At 58.4% G+C, this 18,402-nt stretch overlaps 1 protein-coding gene across 2 annotated transcripts; it reads right to left on the bottom strand.

Annotated features, from left to right (window-relative positions):
• Nucleotides 1-706: 706 nt before the first annotated feature.
• CACNB3 (calcium voltage-gated channel auxiliary subunit beta 3) lies at nt 707-13,051 on the bottom strand. Of its 2 annotated transcripts, none has more exons than XM_046012963.1 (13): nt 12,909-13,051; nt 5,724-5,846; nt 5,388-5,510; nt 4,826-4,941; nt 4,596-4,660; nt 4,362-4,381; nt 4,076-4,156; nt 3,813-3,871; nt 3,556-3,665; nt 3,105-3,256; nt 2,805-2,900; nt 2,528-2,677; nt 707-2,073 (listed from the first exon to the last, which is right to left on the bottom strand). In XM_046012963.1, exons 1-13 carry the CDS (start codon nt 12,948-12,950, stop codon nt 1,759-1,761), a joined length of 1,452 nt encoding a protein of 483 aa, XP_045868919.1. In that variant the 5' UTR covers nt 12,951-13,051; the 3' UTR covers nt 707-1,758. The 2 variants fall into 2 exon arrangements, with proteins under 2 accessions (XP_045868919.1, XP_045868918.1); XM_046012962.1 differs by lacking the exon at nt 12,909-13,051 and adding an exon at nt 9,541-10,211.
• Between the last annotated feature and the right edge of the window lie 5,351 nt (nt 13,052-18,402).

Raw genomic sequence — 18,402 nt, 5'->3', positions numbered from 1 at the left:
CACTGGGTTGTCTTGGGAGATGAGAGAAAATTGCATCCGGAACAGAGCCCAGGGCCTCAGCTCATAGTTTGAATTGCCAGGAGGCCACTTGAGGGGAGACAGAAGAAACACAGCAGGATCAGAACGCGGCCCCCCTGCCGGCTCTGGCCTCACTTCACACGTTGCTCTGATGACCTGGGCACCCCCTGGGGAGCGTTGCGCAAGGGTGGGCATGGGAAGCAGCCATGAAACTTGGGCACGTGAGGGACAGTTGTCACGTGTCATAGTGCCCCTGACACCCAGTCTTCGCAGTACCTTTGCTCGTGGCTCCCTCATGGCCGAGCCTGCTGCTTATGGGAGGGGTGGAGATGGGGGACCAGGGACATTACGGAGTTCGGGGGAGAGGGCTGCAGAGCTGGGCAAGTACATGGAGTTCAAGTTACGACTCTTGGGCCTTTCGGACCTGTGGCAGGGACATTGTAAGGCTATGACTAAGCCTCTTCTTCCCCACCTCCCCAGACAAGTCCCTTCTGTGCTGCCGAGTGCTTTCCTTCCGGCACCTGGGTGTTGGGGGGGTGCCTGGGAGCATCGGGTTCCCTGCCAGCTCTGGCCTTGTTCCCTTCCCACTCAGTGGCTCCTTTGTGAGAGAAAAGGCCCAAGAGACTTGTTTATCTCCTCCGACGAACCTGGCCGTATGAGCCGGCAGACACAGAACAGGAGCCCACCAGACTGTGCATGGTGTTTATTAGTGATGACAGTGAGGTGGGGGTCTTGTGGAACATGCTCTGTAGGTCACACACTAGAGCCATAAGGCAAGGGTAGTCGGGTAGACAGGGCCTCTGGGGGCTGTCCACTGTGTCCCTCTCTCCCCACCTAACCCTAACTTAACAAGCAGCAGCTATGAATCAGCAAATAAAGTTGGGCCCATATTCCCCAGGAGGCATGAGGGCCAAGAACAGAAAGGACAGGATGCAAGAGCAAAAGAATGAGGGGGACATGGAGGCCCCCGAAGCTGTTCCATACGTTCTCCGCTATACACGCCCTCCCTTCCCAAAGCCCCAACCCAGCTTGGCTCCTGCCCGCCACCCGTTGGGCTTGACCATGCTCCGGTCTCTGGTGCTGGCAGATGCCAAGAAGCTTTCCTGGCAGGTGAAGAGATCTGCTGGGGAGCCACTGGCCCCAGCCGCGCCTGCCTGCTGCTCCGGCCTCGTGTGTGGGTGCCCCGCTCCAGCTGACGGACAGGAGTGTCACCTTGTTGGGCTCTGATTGTCTCGTTTCTAATGTGTGGTAGTGAGGTGAGTGGAGGACCTCGAACCCCAAAGCACAACCCCTGAGTCCCATGACCATTAGGACTTGTGCCCGCTCAGGGACCTTGTTTCTGCCGCATGTCATGCTGTCCACACCCCCACCCTCTTGTCACTTGGAGGGGGCATCCCTTCCCTGAGTCTGGTGGGAAGGCCCCCGTGAAGGGGATCCTGGCCTGAGGGCACTGCCCAGTGGGGCAGCTTCTTGTGCAGGAGAGGAAGGTGCCAGGGGTGCAGCACACACAGCTAGTACCTGGAATGGGAGCCTGGGGGGTCACTGTGCCCAGGAGGTAAGGGGGCTCCCTGCTTCTCCCAGAACCTTGGGACCACAGGCAGCCCTGGAGCTGGGGCTGGGCAGGGGGTTGTGGGGGCTGAACCTAGTGCCAGCCTACTGCCAGTCTACCTCCAACCTGCCTGGAGTGGGCCCCCCAGCCAGCTGTGCCTGCGCCTGCCAGGGGAGGGCAGTGGGAGGCGGTCAGTAGCTATCCTTGGGCCAGGGCCGGTTGCGCTGCCAGTTCCGGTCATTGTGGTTGTGCTCCGAGTCCTGGGCGAGGAGCCGGTCTTGGGGGTCATGCCCGTTAGCACTAGGCAGCCCCGAGGTGTGTTGGCGGTGCGGCTGGTACAGGTCCTGGTAGGCGTCGGCATAGTCCTCCTCCAGGTGGCGGGAGCTGCGCTGTGAAGAGCCTGTCCAGGCTTGGCGGGAGCTCTCGCTGGCCTCGTCTGAAGGCATCAAGCTGTCCCTCTCCAGGGGTGAGTGCTCCTCGCCGCGCTCCCCCAGCAGCTGCTGGTTCTGGGGGCAACACAACAGCTCTAAGTAGATGGGGTCGACCTCACCTGGGCCCCCCTCCTACTCTAGCGGGGTTGGGGTGGGGAGTCTCCCCTGCCTCAACCCTCAGTTCCTGGATATAGGAAATGGTCCAAGGAAGGAGAAGCAGCTTCCACTTGAGACATGGAAAACCAGCTTTGGACTCCTGCAGAATTCAGGCTCTGCCTTCAAGACAGACTAAGAGAAGGAGTATGTTTCTTCCGAGCTCAGAACAGTAACCTCAGATTACCCATCTCCTTGATTTCTTCCCTCTCATCAGGAAGTTCCTTTGCCCATCTGCCCCAGCTCTGTACAGCAGAGCTGAGTTCTCCGATCCTTTGGCCCTCGAGCTGGAGGCCAAGGACAGTTCTCTGGGCCAGAAGGGGGCAGTGCTTTGGCTGGCTTAGCCTGAACACCCGTGCCCAGTGGAAATGGGTACCTGAAGTCCAGGGATGGCACTAGGAGGGCCCAGAAGCCCAGGGCCAGGAGCTGGGTGGTGGGTGGCCCTCCAGTAGACCTCTAGGTACTCCGCCAGGTGCTCACAGGCGTCCTCCAGCTGGTTCTCATCCAGAATCACATCAAATGACTCCTGGGAAGGAGAGGGAAAGCAGTGAGCTTGGCTTCCTCTCAGCAGCAGCCCCCCACCCATCTCCAGCACTCTCCCTGGCCCTGCAGAAGCAGGAGTGGGTGCAGCAGTCGCTGGCACAGGCACTCACCGGTGGGCACTGGACCAGCTTATCGTAAGCCATCATCTGTACGGTCAGGTGCTTCATCTGTGACTTGCCCCGGGAGCGGATGAGGCGCTGGAGGACCTAATGTTGGAATGGGCAGAGCTGGGCCCAGTCCTGGGGCCTGTCTCCCCACTTGGGATACGGTATCGGAAGCAAGTGAGGGCCATCAGGAGGGGGCAGCAGGGGAAGGGAATGCAGGAGCCCTCGGGCAGGGACCAGGTAGAACTGCACCGCATGGCGGCTGGGCAGCCCCGTGGGCCTCCGCCGCGGCCACCACTGACGTACCTTTGGGGAGGACACTTTGACAAAGACGATGATAGGGGCCAGTGAGGTCTTGGCCAGCTGCGCCGGGTGGTTGATGGTGTCAGCGTCCAGCACTACCAGCTGCAGGGATTTGGCCAGCTCGAATATGCGCTCGATCTCACTCTGCACTTCCGCTGTGGAGGGGGCAAGCAAGCTGCGACGCTCGCCTTGGGGCCGCGCCTACGTTTTCCTCCAGCGGGGCCGCGGGCTCTCCGGGATGGCAGATGGAAAGGAACCGGAGGGACAGGGTATTCCTCAAGGCCCCGGGCAGGCAGAGAAACAGGGAACGGGGCTGACTGGGGTGGTTCTCGCCAGTCCTGGGGCAGGCAGAGAGGCTGGGCAGGACTGCGAGGTGCCAGGGAACAGAAAGGTGGGAGGAAGAGTCTCAGGAATGCTTGAGCGGGCCGAGAAGCAGGAGACCGGGGCTTCTCACCAATGCTGGAGCGGGCGGAGGAGCGCTCGATGATGGTCCTCTTGCCCGGATTGTTGAGCACGGACCGCTTTGCCAGTGAGAGGTCCGCTGTGACACGGGTGATGGAGATCCTGGGGTGAGGGGTGGAGAATCACAGCCCACCTCTAAATTTCAAGCCTCAGGCCTCTCGTTACCTAGGTCCCACTAACTTTCTCTTTAGAGGAGACCTTGCTACAGGCACCCGGAAGGAGATGCCACCTGAGGCCAGAGCAGCTCACCTGCCATCAAACCTATGTTTGAGGAAGTCGAAGAGAGCCTTCTGCATCATGTCTGTGACCTGGGAGGGAGGGGTGAGGGGAAAGGCATGCGACTGACTGGGAGCCCTCTTGGAGAGAGGCAGCATCCCTAGGCATGGCCCTAGAGCCTGCCCCCCTCCACACACAGAACTGATAAAGGGAGAACACCCCCTCCCTCTATCCCTCGGGCTTCCCGTGGCAGGCTGGGTAGAGGCAACTCTTTGGTGACAGGGACCTTCTCTCACCTCATAACCTTTCAGAGAGGGTCCCACCAACACCACAGGCCGCATGGAGGGCACTACATCATACGGGGGAACGTGTTCTGCCTGCAGAATTGACCTGAGGTCAAGAAGAGCCATGGCCCTCTCACCTGTCCTATGCCTCCCTGGTGCAGGGCAGATTCAGAAGTTCTGGGCTCCCTCCCTTCTCTGCTCTCCTGCCCTTCCAACAACGACTGCCCAGAAACCTGTCCCCACAGCCATAAGCCATGAGCTCCCCACCACCCCAGCCCAGATCCCTTCCTTGACTCACCTGCTTTTGCTTCTGCTTGGCTTTTTGGAAAAGGAAATAAAAGATTAAAGTTGGTGAAGGGGGAATGGCCCTGGGGGCATGGTATTCCCTTCCCCAGGGGAGACACTGGGTTTCTCTGAGCTCTTTTGGTCCCTCCACCAACCCCTTCCCACACAGCTCACCTAGGAACTGCTCCCTCTCCCCCCTGTCTTAGTCACCCACCTACCCAAGATGAGTGGGTCGGGGGGAGGCTACCTAGAGATGGAGGAGGGGAGCGTCGGTTGCCAATGTCACTCAGGCTGGAGGGGTTCCCAGATCTCCTGAGAGCAGAGAGGCCAATTAGTATGCACGTTCTACATGTTACTTAATAGTTGTATACATTTCCTTACATCTTAGTGAGGAAGCGACGTGCGCCATGCATATCTGCACGTGTCAGCTCCAGGATACAAGGGGTTTATGTTCAGAGTCACAAACCCTGCTCTCACCTGGCCTTCTGCTCCTGCTTGAGCCGGATGCTCTCCAGGCGCTGGGGGCTGGGGATGAAGGCGATGTCCCCACCCTCTTTCACTAGCCTCCCGATCCACCAGTCATTGCTGTACTTCTGGGGGAAGGGGCGGTGAGAGGAGGCACCCAGGCCTCAGTCCTGGCTCTTCAGTGTGAAGGAGCCAGGGAGGCGTTCAGAGAGCTGGTCTGAGGAAGGCAGCATGAAGGGAGGGGGGCAGGAGAAGGTGCCAGAGGGAAGGGCAACCAGGTTTGAGCCACCCAAGATTTCAGTGGGAGGCATCACTGATGTCACAGGGGACCTAAGAGGCAACTCATCTAACTGCTTGCTTTACACATTCGGAGATGGACGCCCAAGCCAGGTCTCAGAAGGATGGAGGCCCCGGAGACTGGGTTTTAGATATGAAGGGCATACAGGTGTGTGTTCTAGGTAAGAACTGAAGAGTTCGGGGACTTGTTTATGGACTGAGACTGAAGTAAGAGGCATGGGAGCTAGGGAAGAGTGGGGGAATTAGGTGGCTGCTCTCTGGGATTGGAGTTGGTCACCTCTTTAATGTGCAGAAAATCTTTGGCCTCAAAGTTGACTCCAGAGCCCTGGACTGGGCACTCCTCGTCCAGCACGCCACAGTAGCTGACATTGGTCCTCACAGCAAATGCCACAGGTTTGTGCTAGGGAATTGGGCCAGCAGTGCAAGTGAGGGGGGCTTCACAGCACCCCTTCTAACATCAGTGCCCCACCAGTACAGGGTGGAGGCCCCAACAGAATGCCCATGACACTCACACATGCACACTCATGAGTATCCTGCTCACTGACCCCTGCGGACTGAGGGCCGAGCCCAAGTTTCCACCCAGCCTGGCCTGGCCGCCCACCCAAGCTGATACCTTGGCCCTTTCAAGCTGCTGCTGAGCCTGGCTCTCCACTTCCCGCCGGGCACTCTCCCGGTCCTCCTCCAGGGAGACGTCTGAGTCCAGAGATGGGCGGCTGGTATAGGAGTCGGCTGAACCCTGGCATGGGGGGAGAGGCTGTGACCCCTGGGCTCAGGTGTGACGGGCACTATGGGCACCCTCTAAGCCCTACAGCAGGGCCTCCACTAACCCTAGCCCGTCCAAGTCCACACGGGCGGCTGGGCCGCAGTGGTCCCTTCCATCTCCCTGAGAAGGGCCCAGTGCCTCTGGGCTGCAGGAAAGCCAGTCCTATCCATGTGTGCTAAGATCTGGGCCCCTCCCCCCAAAGCCCATTAATACTGCAGCCTTGAATAGAGCTTTCACTTTCCTCTTTCCTCCCTTGCCTCCCCTCTACCCTGGCCCTGGGGCAGAGTGAAGGGAGATGTGCTGAAGATGATATATTGGAGATGATTTCGAATCTAAAAGACCCAGCCTTCTTGCTCACATCAGCCTGCAAAGCAGCCTGGATCTTATCCCTTTAAAATGCGTGGCATGGGTACAGTCAGCCGGGAACAGTCAGAGACTCTGGTTGGCATGGCACTGGTCCTGAGTGTCAGGATAGAGCCATCCACCCCCTCAGAGCTCATCTCCCCCAGTGCCCCTCTTCCAGGGTGAAGAGGAGGACACAGAGCTGCAAACTCCTGGAAGTCACTTCCTCTCCACTCTCCCTGCCCCCACTGTCTTTCCTCTCACACCTGCTGGGGCAACTGGCCAGGTGTGGGCAGCAAACAAGACACAGACTGAGAAGGCAACACAAAGCTGTCTCCCTGGGCCCCAGTGAGGCTCAGCCACGCCTACCATCTGGCCTACATCTCCCCAGCCCTTCCCCAAGGGGATATCAGCCCTAGAGGAAGGACCTGTAAGTGCTAGGCAACCCAGCCAAGGACCCTGGGGATGTCAGGACAGGGTCTCTGGTAACCTGAGCCAGGAGAGTCTCTGAGTCCTGCCCGCAGGAAGGGTCTTTGGGCAAGGGGTACATCTGGAGGGTTGCAGAGCTCAATATGAGGGAGGCCCCCAAGGGAGATGCACAAATGAGCAAGGGAAGCCGGACCTCAGGACAGGAGGATAGAAGTCAGGATGTCTGGGATTCCCCCCCAGTCTAGGGCAAAGGGAATCTTTTGGTTTCTACCTCTTGTTTTCTATCTCTTTCTACCCGTTTTTTTCTACCTCTTTATGATCAGAAGCCTGACGTGGTACTTCCATCAGTTCTGAGGTGCAGGTGGCAGAGAGAAGATAGGACCCTAGATAAGAGGTCCATGTGGGAATGTGGGGGGTGGGGTGGGGAGGGGTTTTAGAATGTACTCAGACTGGGGAACATTCCTTCATACCACCGTGCATGACCACTTCCAGAAGGCCGCGGAAGCCCGACTCTCAGTGGGGGAGACAAACACACATATCGCCATGCCCTCCGCCCCAGCCCCACCATTGGCAAGAAGGCTGGTCAGCTTGCTATGGGCCCAGGGCCTTGAGCCTCAGCTAAAGACAACGTCTGTGGTAGATGGAAGGCATGAAGACAGCACAATGGGGAAAAAAGCTTTCATTTTACGGAGGACTAGAGTCGGCCTGCTCTTCCCCATCTCTCGAGAACAAAATAAGGACGGCTTGACAGCAGGATAAAGAGCAGCTGAGCCCTGGGGAAGAAGCTTCGCACTGTCACTGGAGTGGGGGGACCTCTTTGCGGGGGTCTTAGCCCTAGGAGACAGCTGACTAAGGTGAACAGGGGCCAGTGGGAAGGGAGGCAAGGGACAAGGCAGGATGACCACTCACGTGGATGAGTATACATCAGATGCAGGCTTACGCCGGAAGAGGAGTCTGACCTTTACCCTCTGTCCCACAGTCTCTTGGCCTAATTTCATCATCTTAATGTCCCTGCCTGGGCCGTCTGGTTCACCTGGCCTCTCACCTCAGGATGGGAAGGACAGGATCTCCCCCTCAATGTTTAACGAGTTGTGCTCAGCCTGGAACCCGTCTCCATGATTCCCGAGTCCTCAGAGCTCCCTCATCTCTCGTGTGCGGGTACCACCAGGGAGGCCAGGGCCGCCCTGCCAAGTGTGCTCAGGGGTCTTGTTTGCCCTCACCCCCTGTTAGGCCCAAACAGCCAGAGGCTCAGTACTTCTGGAGCTGCCAGGAGTTGGCACAGTGCCCTGGTGTTGCCCCCCTTGCCTGGTGAGTGTGTGGGCAGGCTGCCGCTCCACTCTTGCCTGGCACGGGGGAAGGAGAGGAGGGAGATGAGCCGGTGGATTTATTTAGAGCCTGATCTCCCTCCTACTGCTTCAAAGGGGGCCTCAGGGAGAGCAAGGAGCCAGGCAAGAGAAAGGGAAGTGGGGGGAGGGTGATCCGGGAACCTGCAAGGGGTGCCAAGCCAGCGAGGGGCAAGAGGCCTGCCCCAACACCAGCTGCATGTCAGTCTTTACCTCGCAACAGCCCTTGCCATCTCACTAGGGCTGGGAAAGAACCTTCTAGAGCCCTCCTGCCCCTTGGAGAGGTTCATCTGCAAGCTCACCTAGGCACCCTGGGCCATGCCAGCTGTCCCTTCAACTGTCAGAAAGAGGTGTCCACCAGAGCCTTGCAAGTCATCTGCTCTAGCTGCAATGTAATTAGCCCCAGAGGCCCAGTGGGGAAATTGGGCCCAGCAGGAGCCCAGTCCCAGAAAAGGACTGAGAGCTCTCTACTCTGAACCCTAGAACTCCTGTATCCTGGACTTGGCAGCAAGAGATGGAAGAAAACGCAAACACTGCTCTTTTGACCCTCCAACCCTCTCAGGGACCTCTTCCAAGCCATCCAGGGGTCTCCAAAGGAGGCCCTCATGCAGAAGCTTTGAGGGAAGGGACCAAGAAGCTGTTCCCCATCCTTGCCCCATCTTTCCAGGCACTCTCCCTGCTCCCTGAGCTCCGGGAATCACTGCCTAATGAGCTGATTTGTCTCAGTGGGTCAGGAGATAAAAGCAAAGAGGAGAATTAAATATTTATCAGTTGCCTAGTTCTCTGAGCAAAGAGCTTCCTCTCCATTCCCAGGCCATCAGCCCCTCTGGCCTCACCCCCAGGCCCTCCATGCTGAGCAGGAGCTCAGGAAGGCCACTGCTCTGAGGAGGCCTCAGCAGGAGGCGTGGAATGGATGGGGCTCAGTCAGCTGGCCCACCCATGTGCTGGTGCCTAGTTTCCAGCCTGGGAGAGAAGCTGGGCTCCACGCAGGGTGAGGAAACAAGGCAATGCTCAGGGATGGGAGCAGAAGGGACTAAGGGAGGTCCTCAAGTTTATGACCCTTCTGAGGCTGGGACCTGACTCTCAGATGTTCTCCTAGGCTCTCTAAATTTGTCCTTCCCTTGAAGCATAGGAGGTCTGAATGGTCCTCCCCCAGAAAGCCCCTCCTGTAGCTGCTGTGTTCAGACCTCTGTCAATCCTCCTTTGGGAACTCGAGACGCTGCGTGCGCCCTCTCTACAGCTTCTGTGCCCTCAGCCTCCAGCCCTTCCTCCCTCTACCCTGCAGTCCTGGGCTCTGGACACCTGCTTGAGCCTTTCCCCCACACTACCCCCACATCGCACACATCCTATACCCCTTGGTCTAGGATTGGGGTCCTGAGAAGCCCTGGGCACGAAAACCCATGTCCCCACTTTCCAGGAGCGCCCCCCCCCAACCCCTGCACGCCCTGCCCCTCCACTGAGGCGTTTGTCAAAGTCCTGAACTGGGGAAGGGTCCAAGGGAGAAGACGAGTCACCCCAACTTCCCCACCCCCACCCTCACCGTGGGCACTCACCGCCTCCGAGTCCTCAAACCCGGGCACGTAGGAGTCGTCATACATGGGGGAGTCCGGGTGGGGGGGGAAGCGCGCGGCGCCGGGGGCGGGGGCAGCCCGGAGGCAGGGGCGAGGACAGCGGGCCGCGCCCGAGAGATGCCGCCGAGCCCCGCAGCCCTGCGGGCGGCGGCGGAGAGCGAGAGAGCGCGAAGGAGAGAGCGAGCCGCGAAGACCAGCTGCTCGGAGATCAAATCAACGCTCCCCCCACCCCACCCCCCCAAACCCTGCCGGTCCCACCCCGAGCGCGGCTGAGGAATCTGGCGCCGGCTCCTACAACAATAGTGCCCGCCCACCTGACCCCCTCCCCGGCAGCTGGCGAGGGCGGCGGCGGGGGGCGCCGGCCACCCGGGGAGCCCGAGACCGGGCCGGGAGAGGGTGGCCGGCCGCAGCCGGGGAGAAGGTGGGTCCCCAAGCACCTATGGGGCACGGGGCGGCGGGGAGGAAGGGGAGGAGAGACTGCGGGCGGGGCGGATCCGGGCTCAGAGGAGGCGGGGCGAGGAGAGATGCGGAGACAGAGACGCTCAGCAACCCAGGAAATACTCCGCCGGGAAACAAAGGGCTGGAGCGGGGGAGGGGAGGGGGCGCGGAGATGGTACCCGAGCCGAGAAAGCGGAGGGCGCAGGTTGCGGGGAGGCAGGAGGCAGAGAAAGGAGGGGGCGAGGCAGAGGGAGAAAGGCGGGGGGAGACAGGAAATTGGGGAGACTGGGGGAGGTCGGAGAGGCGGGGCGGGGGCGGGGGACGGGCGGCCAATGGGGGAGGGGCCCCAGGTGAGAAGGCTGCGGGTCTGGGCCCTGGCGGCCCAGAGACTCGGAAAGCAAATCCCCGCAGTGATCCCGGGGAGGAGTGGGTTTGGCGACCCCCGGCCAACGCCGTGAAAGTAGCCCCTACCCCAACAGGTGCTTGCCCCCCTCAGGGCTGGGACCCTGCAGCAAAGGGCCTTGTCGCCCAACCGGTGCAAAGGGATTGGTTTTGGGTCCGGCCGCCCCACACCTGTTGCGCGAGCGGATTCCATCCTAGTCTGGCCAGGATGGGGGTTCCCTTCCTCACTTCCTTGCCAAGGACTGAACCAGGCGGTGCCAAGGCATCGGTGGGAACTGGGGGAGGGAGGGGCTGTTTTAGGTGAGCCTAAGGGGAGGAGGAAAGAAACCGGAGAATGGAGGTAGGGGGACTATCAGGGCTGGGACAGAAGGTGTGATCCTGGCCAAATGGGGCCGGGACGCGGGGGGAGGGCAAGACGACGGAATCACTAGTGTAAGGCCTCCTTAGAGAAAGGATGGAGCTGGGGTCGCTGGTATCCGGGTTGGAGCCACAGTGCCACTCTGTACTAGTCAGTCTCCTTCCCAGGAGCACCAGCTATGAGGTTAGAGACAGAGCAGCTTGGCCCTTGTCTTGAGTAAACTTCCCCAAAGATCCACCCACTTGAGCTTCCTCCTTTCTTCCACCTCCTGAGCAACACTGTTCCTTCGAGTTTGGGTTACCTACCTGCTGCCCTTCTGGACCACGACCAGTCCCCTCTGGGGATGTCAGACAGAGAGGGGGTTACACTTGGAGCCCTTTGGGCTCAGTCCTTCTCCAGTCCCAGTTTCTCACACCCAGGAGGGTGAATTGGGAATCTGCTCCTCGCTTTCCCTTCCTGAGCTACAGGGGAGTCAGAAGACGGAAACTGACAGGGGCTGATGAGGTCTAGGGGGGAAGCACTGTGCTCAGGGGAGGGGAAGGCCACCCAGTCCAATTGGCTGCCCCATTTATGTCCCTTGTTCATGTTCCATTGCCAAGAAAGGAGAGAAGGGGCCTCATCTTAAGACTATCTTTACTCTGTCTTTAGTCCGTCTACCCCTCTGAGTGGTGCAGCCCAGCTCTGCTTAGCTTCTTCCTCCCGCTGGATTTGGCAGACAACTTTGTTAGAGCCCTACAGCCTAGCAAGAACTGGTGGGGGGCGGCGGGGGGGGGGGGGAGAACCCGGCTGTCTCAGTTCCCTCAGAGTCCAGCACCCTTTGGGGGTTGTTATACATTGGATTCTTTGGCAGTGCCAGTTCTCAGACACTGTTCTTTTCACTTTCATGCCCTCTTCCAGTTCCTCGGAATTCCTCAGATCCTCCTCTTTTATTCTCTGCCTCTTCAGTTCCTTCTGTTTTTCCAGAAGGGCAGAAAGGAGGCATGAAAGAATAGGGCCTTCCAGGCTCTCTCTCTATTGGAAGATGATTCCAATGAAGACAGCTGCTGAGACATCTGCTTCCCTTCCTGTCCCCTGAATCTACTCTCTCCTGGTCTCTCCCTTGGGGACTCTTTCCGCCACCAGGGAGTCCTGGAGGTTATGGTAACACAGCAGATCTGCCATCAGCCTTGCTCCTTCCTCACACACCTTGTCTTCATCCCCATCTGGGACAGTGGTGTCTAAGTCGGTTTCTGAGGCACGAGTTGCCATGCCAACCACCCGGGGGGATATGGTTTCAAGTTTTTCATACCTGGGCTCATCCCTTGGGTCTTGCAGGAGCTTCAGAGCTGCTCTCTTTCCTGATCCCTAAGTTGCTACTCAATGGCCCCTTCCATTTCTCACCTCACCCACACCTGCCTGCTCCTGTTCTCATGCCATGCCAGCTTCCTATCCTGAAACAAGACATGCGCCTGTCAGCGTCCATGGGGCCCTAACCCCTTTTCTTTTCTGTGGCTGAGCATAAGGGCGAGAGAGATGGCACAAAAAGGATTCGAGGAGAGGATTCCTGCTCTCTTCATTCTAGGAGGGAGCTGTTAGATTGGCAGCTGGCTGGTAGCCAAGGCATGGACGCAGGACATTGGGGGGTGGGGGGCAGGCAGGCAGGGAAGCCTGGATAGCCAGCCAGGTTTGGGAGCTGGAGTTCTTGAGAGCCTGCAGAAGACATTCTAGCTTCTCCTATAAGTGCACCAGGAAGCTGGACAGATCCTAATCCCTCTGCATTGAGTGGGGAAACTGAGTCGGGAGCTAGTACCTCTGGGAAGTCCTTCTCCCCAGCAGTCTTTAAGATCCAGACCAAGCCAAACCCCTAGTAGCATTCTAGCTGCTAGGCTGCCCTCAAGGAGCCTGGAGTGGGGCACCAGGGGAGCTTGGTGGATCCCTCTTATCTCCATCCTCTCATCTAGCCCCTTTCTGGCTCCCCAGGCAGACTGCCCCTCCGGTCCCAATCCCAGCTCTGGTTGCTCCCTCCTTTCTTGCCCGCCTCTTCCAACCTTAGCCTCACCTCCTCGACCTTCCTCCCTCACCATCACTGCAGTCTCCCCCAAATGAAGGCCCTCTTCTTAGCGTGGAGTGGGGTTCTCCTCCCACCCACTGGGGAGGGGGGCCCCGCGTTTACCTCATTCAGCAGGAAGGTAGCACTGGAGTCAGAAAAAGACATAGACCGGGCTAGCGGCCTTTCCCCCTCCCCCGGGCCAGGGGCTCCGAGGCGGGACCAGGACCCGACCGCCGCTCTGCACACTGGCTCCCGCCTGCACGCCTGGCCTCGCCCCACGCCCGCCTGGCTCGCCGCCGGCTCGCGTCCCTCTCTCCGGGTTCCCTCCCCCTTCCCCCACTCCTTCCCTCCCTCTCCCTCCCCTTCTCGCCGCCTCTGTCACTCTCCATCTCCCGTCGCCTTTCAGTCTTGCTCTCTCTATGTCCATCTCTTCTTCCTCTCCGCGGCCCGCGTTCTCCGTTTATCTGCGTGCCTCTCACTGTCCTTCCACCCCCCATCTCTCCTCCCTACTCCGCCTCCCCCTTCCTCCTCAAGCCGCCCCTCCCCCAGAAAAGGTAGGGGCTCTGGAGCTCCCGCCGCCGCAGGCATAAGGGCAGGAGTCGCTCCGGCTTCGCTCGGATTCCGGAGGTCTGGGCGGAAGGTTCTGGTCCCTCCCGACCCTGGCTCCGTGCGCTCCAGGAAGCCAAGCGCCCGCGCTCCACCCCGACCTCAGCAGGGGAAAGGAGCGCAGGGAGGAATGCCCGAGTGCGGCTCGCTGGCTCCCGCAGCAAGGCGCCCCCTCCGGGTTCCGGGGAAGCCACGTGCTGCCACCCGTCCCCGACCCTGTGTCTCCAGCGCGCCCGGGACTCTCTCCATCTCCCTTCTCTGCCGGGTTGTGGCGCCCCGGGACTCAGCCCGCGAAAGAGCGGGGCGAGGCGAGGCGGCTCCTCCCGGGCTGGCTGCAGCGCCCCCTAGGCTCACTCGCCTGGTGGCCGCACACGCCCTCCAGGTGGCGGCACCCGCCGGGGGGTCCAGTCTGTTGCGCTGCTGGGGGCACACGCTGCCAGCAGGAGGCGCTGCGCTAGCCGGAGCGGAGGGGGCGCAGCCCGCCGCCAGACCCCCCACCGAAGTCTAGGACGAACCCCTCTCCTTCTCTTTCCAAGAACTGCGGTCCCAACTGGTTAGACCCCCAGGATGGAACTCCAGGCTGCACCCTATCTCCGCCCCCGTAGGATTCCTTTGAGACACTTGGCTTCTCTGGGGCCTGAAACAGCTCCTACCTCCATGTTGGTCTCCAGGGGCGCCCACGCTGAGCCCAGCAGCTTCCCGGCCAGGCCTGGGATGCTGGGAGTCCAGAGCCGCGGGACCGCTGCTCCGGTCAGTACCCCCCTCCGCCCCCTTGGGCGGGCACGTCAAACAGGACAAGCCCAAGTTCTGGCGGGGGAAGGGGGGAGCGGGGGTGTAGCCCCAGCCGGCTCTCTTCCAGCACACTTCTAAGCGGATCAGCCTCCCATTGGTCCCTCCACACCCCCAGCACCCCCAGGTTGGACTCTTGTGTATATCAAAGACGGTGACTAAAGGGGAGGGGGCTGCCGAATACCTCGCGGAGACAGACACGCCCTGAAACTGAGTGACAGGAGTCCCTAACTTCCCCTCACACCACCTAAAACTCTGCCCCTTAAGATCAAGGGCTCTCCACCAGCCCTCATCAGCCCTTCTTTTGTATTCCTTTGGGGGTGGGGTGGGGAGTGGATCCTGGAACCCCTCCCCCAATCCTTCCATCCCCTGGGGATCTTGGAAGACTTCTCTTCCTCTCTGCTCAGCTGACCCTCCACTTGCCCCCATTCCAGAAGGAGCTAAAATCGGGGAAAAGCAATTCTCCTCTCTCCACCTCAGCTCCTCCTCGGGCTGGACTTAACCTGGAAAGTGCTTTTCGAGGGTACCTCCTCCCCTCCCTCCGTGGTCTAGTCCACGGGGTCCAAGGATCTCCTACCCACCACCTACCCTCAAGTTACTCAGCTTCAACTATTCAGAGGAGATAAAGAGGTCGTGTGTGTTATTAAAATGTGCATGGAGTTTTTTTTTTAAAAATAGGTTTTGTTTTTTTGGCTTTAATAGAGCAGAGCTTTGCTTTTCACTTGGCAATAAGACCTGGAGGGAGAGAGAGCCCCCCCCCCCCCCACACACACACCCCTGCTGACCACAGCTAATGGACTAGCTCCTCTGAGCCTCGGGGCAGCTTAAGTTTCCATATGGGAAAGGGGGATGGTGGGAGTGCCAGCCAAGGCAAGCATTGTCCCTGGCTTTCCCGGTCCCCTGCCTCCACTCTCCCAGAACCTACTGCCTAGAACACCATCTCTCTCTCCACCCCTTATTTTAAAATAGAAATATCAATGACTTCTCTCTGAGCCTATCAGAGGGACTCTGAGGTGACTCAGGACAACTCTGCACTCTTCACTCTTTCTTATTTTCACTCCAGCTGCTGGACCACACCCCTCTCCCTTCTGCCACAGAGAGAAGGTAGGAACCTCAGAACTAGAGCTGGGAGCTCAGCCTGCAGGCCCCCGGAACTGTCCCACCCCATCTGTGTGAGATGACTTGCAGGGTTGTCCCTCTCAGGCCCAGTGCAGGCCCCACACCCTCTTGCTCCCCGCTCTGCCTGCTTTGGGTCCCCCCATCTCTGGCTCTGACCTAGCAGTATCTGGCACCTTGCTAAAGGGAGACTTCAGACTGGACACACTTCTGGGAGCCACGCCATAGCTGGGCCCTTCAGGTCCTCAGCTCCCGGGTACAGGTCCCCAGGGCTTCACACACAGCCTTTATCCATCTCTCTGGGGTTAGCTCACCATATTCTGTGACCTCCCAGACTCCCAGGGCCTTGGGACCTCGGCATATCTGGCTGGGCCTCTGCTCACATTTCTGGCTAGCTTTTGTGCAGACACATTCTCTTTATATCTATTCTATTGAGACCAAAAAGGGTCTTCCCAACTCTTCTGAGAAAGCTCCATGGGGGTAGCTGCCACAGGGAATCCCCACTTGCCAATTCTGCCTACTACTCTGGGGAAGTTCCTCCAACATCCCACCTCGATCCCTTCTGCTGCAACCTCTTTCTTCTCTCCCTGGCCTCCACCTCTAGGCCCATGGTGATATTTGATGCATCTAGGCACTTCTAGTCTCCATCCTCTGACGCAGCATTTGCTATAAATATGTCTGAAGGGTTTCTTGCTGACAGTGCCCAGCAAGACTGCACCTTCCTTCCCACACCAGGCCTCTCTGGAGGGACTGGGCTCTCAGCTATGGCTTGGAGACCCAACTCTTGCCAGCTCTGGCACAGGCAGTGTGACTGCTCTGTGGATTTGGGGTTTCCTTCTCGTACCCAGGAAGGAGGGGAAGTGAGAGGGCTGAGCAGCGTGGCTCTTGGTCTCTTGTTCCCCAGAATCTGGCTCAGCCTGGCACCTGGTATGCGCTTGGTACATGTTGGCTTTAGTTTTAGATCTCAGTTACCCTCCAAATCCACTGCATGTGATTGGTGATTCCCATTTCCTAGGGTGAGCCAGAGCGGGGAAGGAGGCTAGGACAGGAGAAGAGCTGCAGGGCTGTGGCAGGTGGAGGAAGGGGCATTGGCAGCAGATCCCTATGGCAGCCTGGGGAAGGGGGCCTGGCCTAGACCTCCCTCGCTTTCTCTCCTCTTGCCAAAACCCTCAGTACTTTAGGACTCTGAATCACAGCGCACCCCAAGTCCTTCCTTCACTTCCTTCCTTCACTCCCACATGTTTACGAGCTTTGTAAACATCAGAGGTTAGCCCGGGAAGCTGGGGTTGAGAAGAGATGGGTGGGGGTGGGAATCCCTGGGAGGCAGTTCTGAAATGTTTGACTCAGATTACTGGCCCAAATGGTCAGAGCTCTTTGCCAGAAGAGTTCCCCAAGCAGGGGCAGCTGAAACATCCCTGGGCTTTCAAAAGTCTGGGACAAAAGGGACATGGGCATCCCTTAGGAGGAGGGTCTGCCGGCAAGAGGCTGAAGGCGGCCTTGAGAAGGCTCAGGAGGTACCCTTCTACTTATTCTCACTAGCCCTCTACCCCGGGCGACTGCCACCCCTCTCAATCTCAATTTACAGATCCCAGTGGGGTACCCATTGTAAGCTCAGAATGAGGACATGGAATGAATTATTGAAGAGAGCATAATGTTAACCGCTCATAGCTGCTGCCCCTTGGGTCCCCCATCTCTTCTCTCTGCTGCTCACTGCTTCTTCACCAGCTCCAAGGGGCATGAGGGATGGAGGTATGAGGGAGAGGGGGGAACTGGGTAGAGAAGAGGAGGTACAGCCTCAAGCTCTGGGGAGAAGCCTCCTGGGGAGGAGGGAAGATGGCTGGCAAAGAATTGTGGCCCTTCCTCGGGAATCTGGAGGGCAGAGGGAGCCGACTGCTGCCCTGGAGCCAGACTGGGCAGTGAGATTGGAAGACAGTTGACCCCAGCGACTGCCGACGATGCACATCTGGCTAACACAGAGCCAGCGGGAGTCTGGATCCTTCTTTGACCTGGAGTCAGCACCAGGAAGGGTATTAGGTCATTCGGGGATACTCTCTGCAGAGCCTTCCCTCCCTCCCTGGGAAATGACATCCTGCTGAGAATGGAGAGTGCAGAGCTGCTGGGAGCGGTGCTGTGCCAGTGCAGGGAACACAGGGACTGTGCCCCTAGGCTCGGGAGTCCCGGGTAGGCTGCCTGGCCGCGGTGCAAAGAACACAGAGCTTGGAGACTGAAAACCAGAGGGCACGTTCTAATTCTGTCATTTAGTAGTTGTGGGCAAGGCGCTTAGTATCTCAGAAAAGGAGTTGTGGTGGTGTTGTTTTCTACCTTTACAAAGGGGGAAAGGACAATGCTTGCTTAAGGAGAGGTTCTGTGAGAATTCGACAGGAACGATTGTATTTCATAAAATGGAAATCGCTACGGAAATGTTAGTTGTTATTCTTGGGTGAGCCTGTCATGTGCAAGGAAGTAGCAGGCGGTGGACAGAACTCGCACTGTGACCAGCTCTTAGTCTTTCCATGTCTGGGGCCAAATGACTTTCCAAAGGCTACAGTCAGTCCATGGTTGATGGAGCGTCAGATTCTTTCAGATTCTACCTCCTGGGTTCTTTCCATTACCCTGTGTGGGCTGGATCCTTGGCTCCACGCTGACCTTCCATGTGCTCAGCCCTGGAGATTTCTCCTCAAAAGTCCCCCACACCCGGATGCCACAGTGATTAGTACTTCATTCCTCTGTAATTTGTGTGGCCACACCCCTCTCTCCTTTAGGAATAATTCAACAAGTACATCTCTTGGCTGCCCTCGTCCCCCTCTCCCTCTGCAGCCCCCCACCCCCCTGCCCTCCCCACCTCCTCTGCCTCCCACTCCCCCCCAACCCCCACCCCTGCCAGACAGCATGAATAATATTATGGGGTATTTGGAATGCCCTTTAAAAAATAGCCTTTTATTATTACAGAAGAAGTACTTATGTATTGTAGAAAATAAAAAGTACAGATAAAGAACATGACAAAATAAGTCCAAACAGCATTTCCAGCACCCGGAAAATAACACTATTAATACTTTTTGTGTAATCCTTTCAGATTTTTCCCTTAACTTTTTAAAAAAAAAATTGA

Source organism: Meles meles, chromosome 7 (genome assembly GCF_922984935.1).
Source record: "Meles meles chromosome 7, mMelMel3.1 paternal haplotype, whole genome shotgun sequence".
NCBI classification, from domain to species: domain Eukaryota; kingdom Metazoa; phylum Chordata; class Mammalia; order Carnivora; family Mustelidae; genus Meles; species Meles meles.
Note: the sequence above shows the minus strand (reverse complement) of the source record. Positions and strands in the feature narration are given on the sequence as shown.

Coding starts and splice junctions, on each gene's coding strand:
- CACNB3 (XM_046012962.1), bottom strand. CDS start 9,585: ATGTATGACGACTCCTACGTGCCCGGGTTTGAGGACTCGGAGGCG. Junction 4,661..4,825: donor AAGCAGGAGCAGAAGGCCAG/GTGAGAGCAGGG, acceptor CTCTGCTCTCAG/GAGATCTGGGAACCCCTCCA. Junction 2,074..2,527: donor GTGCCATCCCTGGACTTCAG/GTACCCATTTCC, acceptor TGTTGCCCCCAG/AACCAGCAGCTGCTGGGGGA.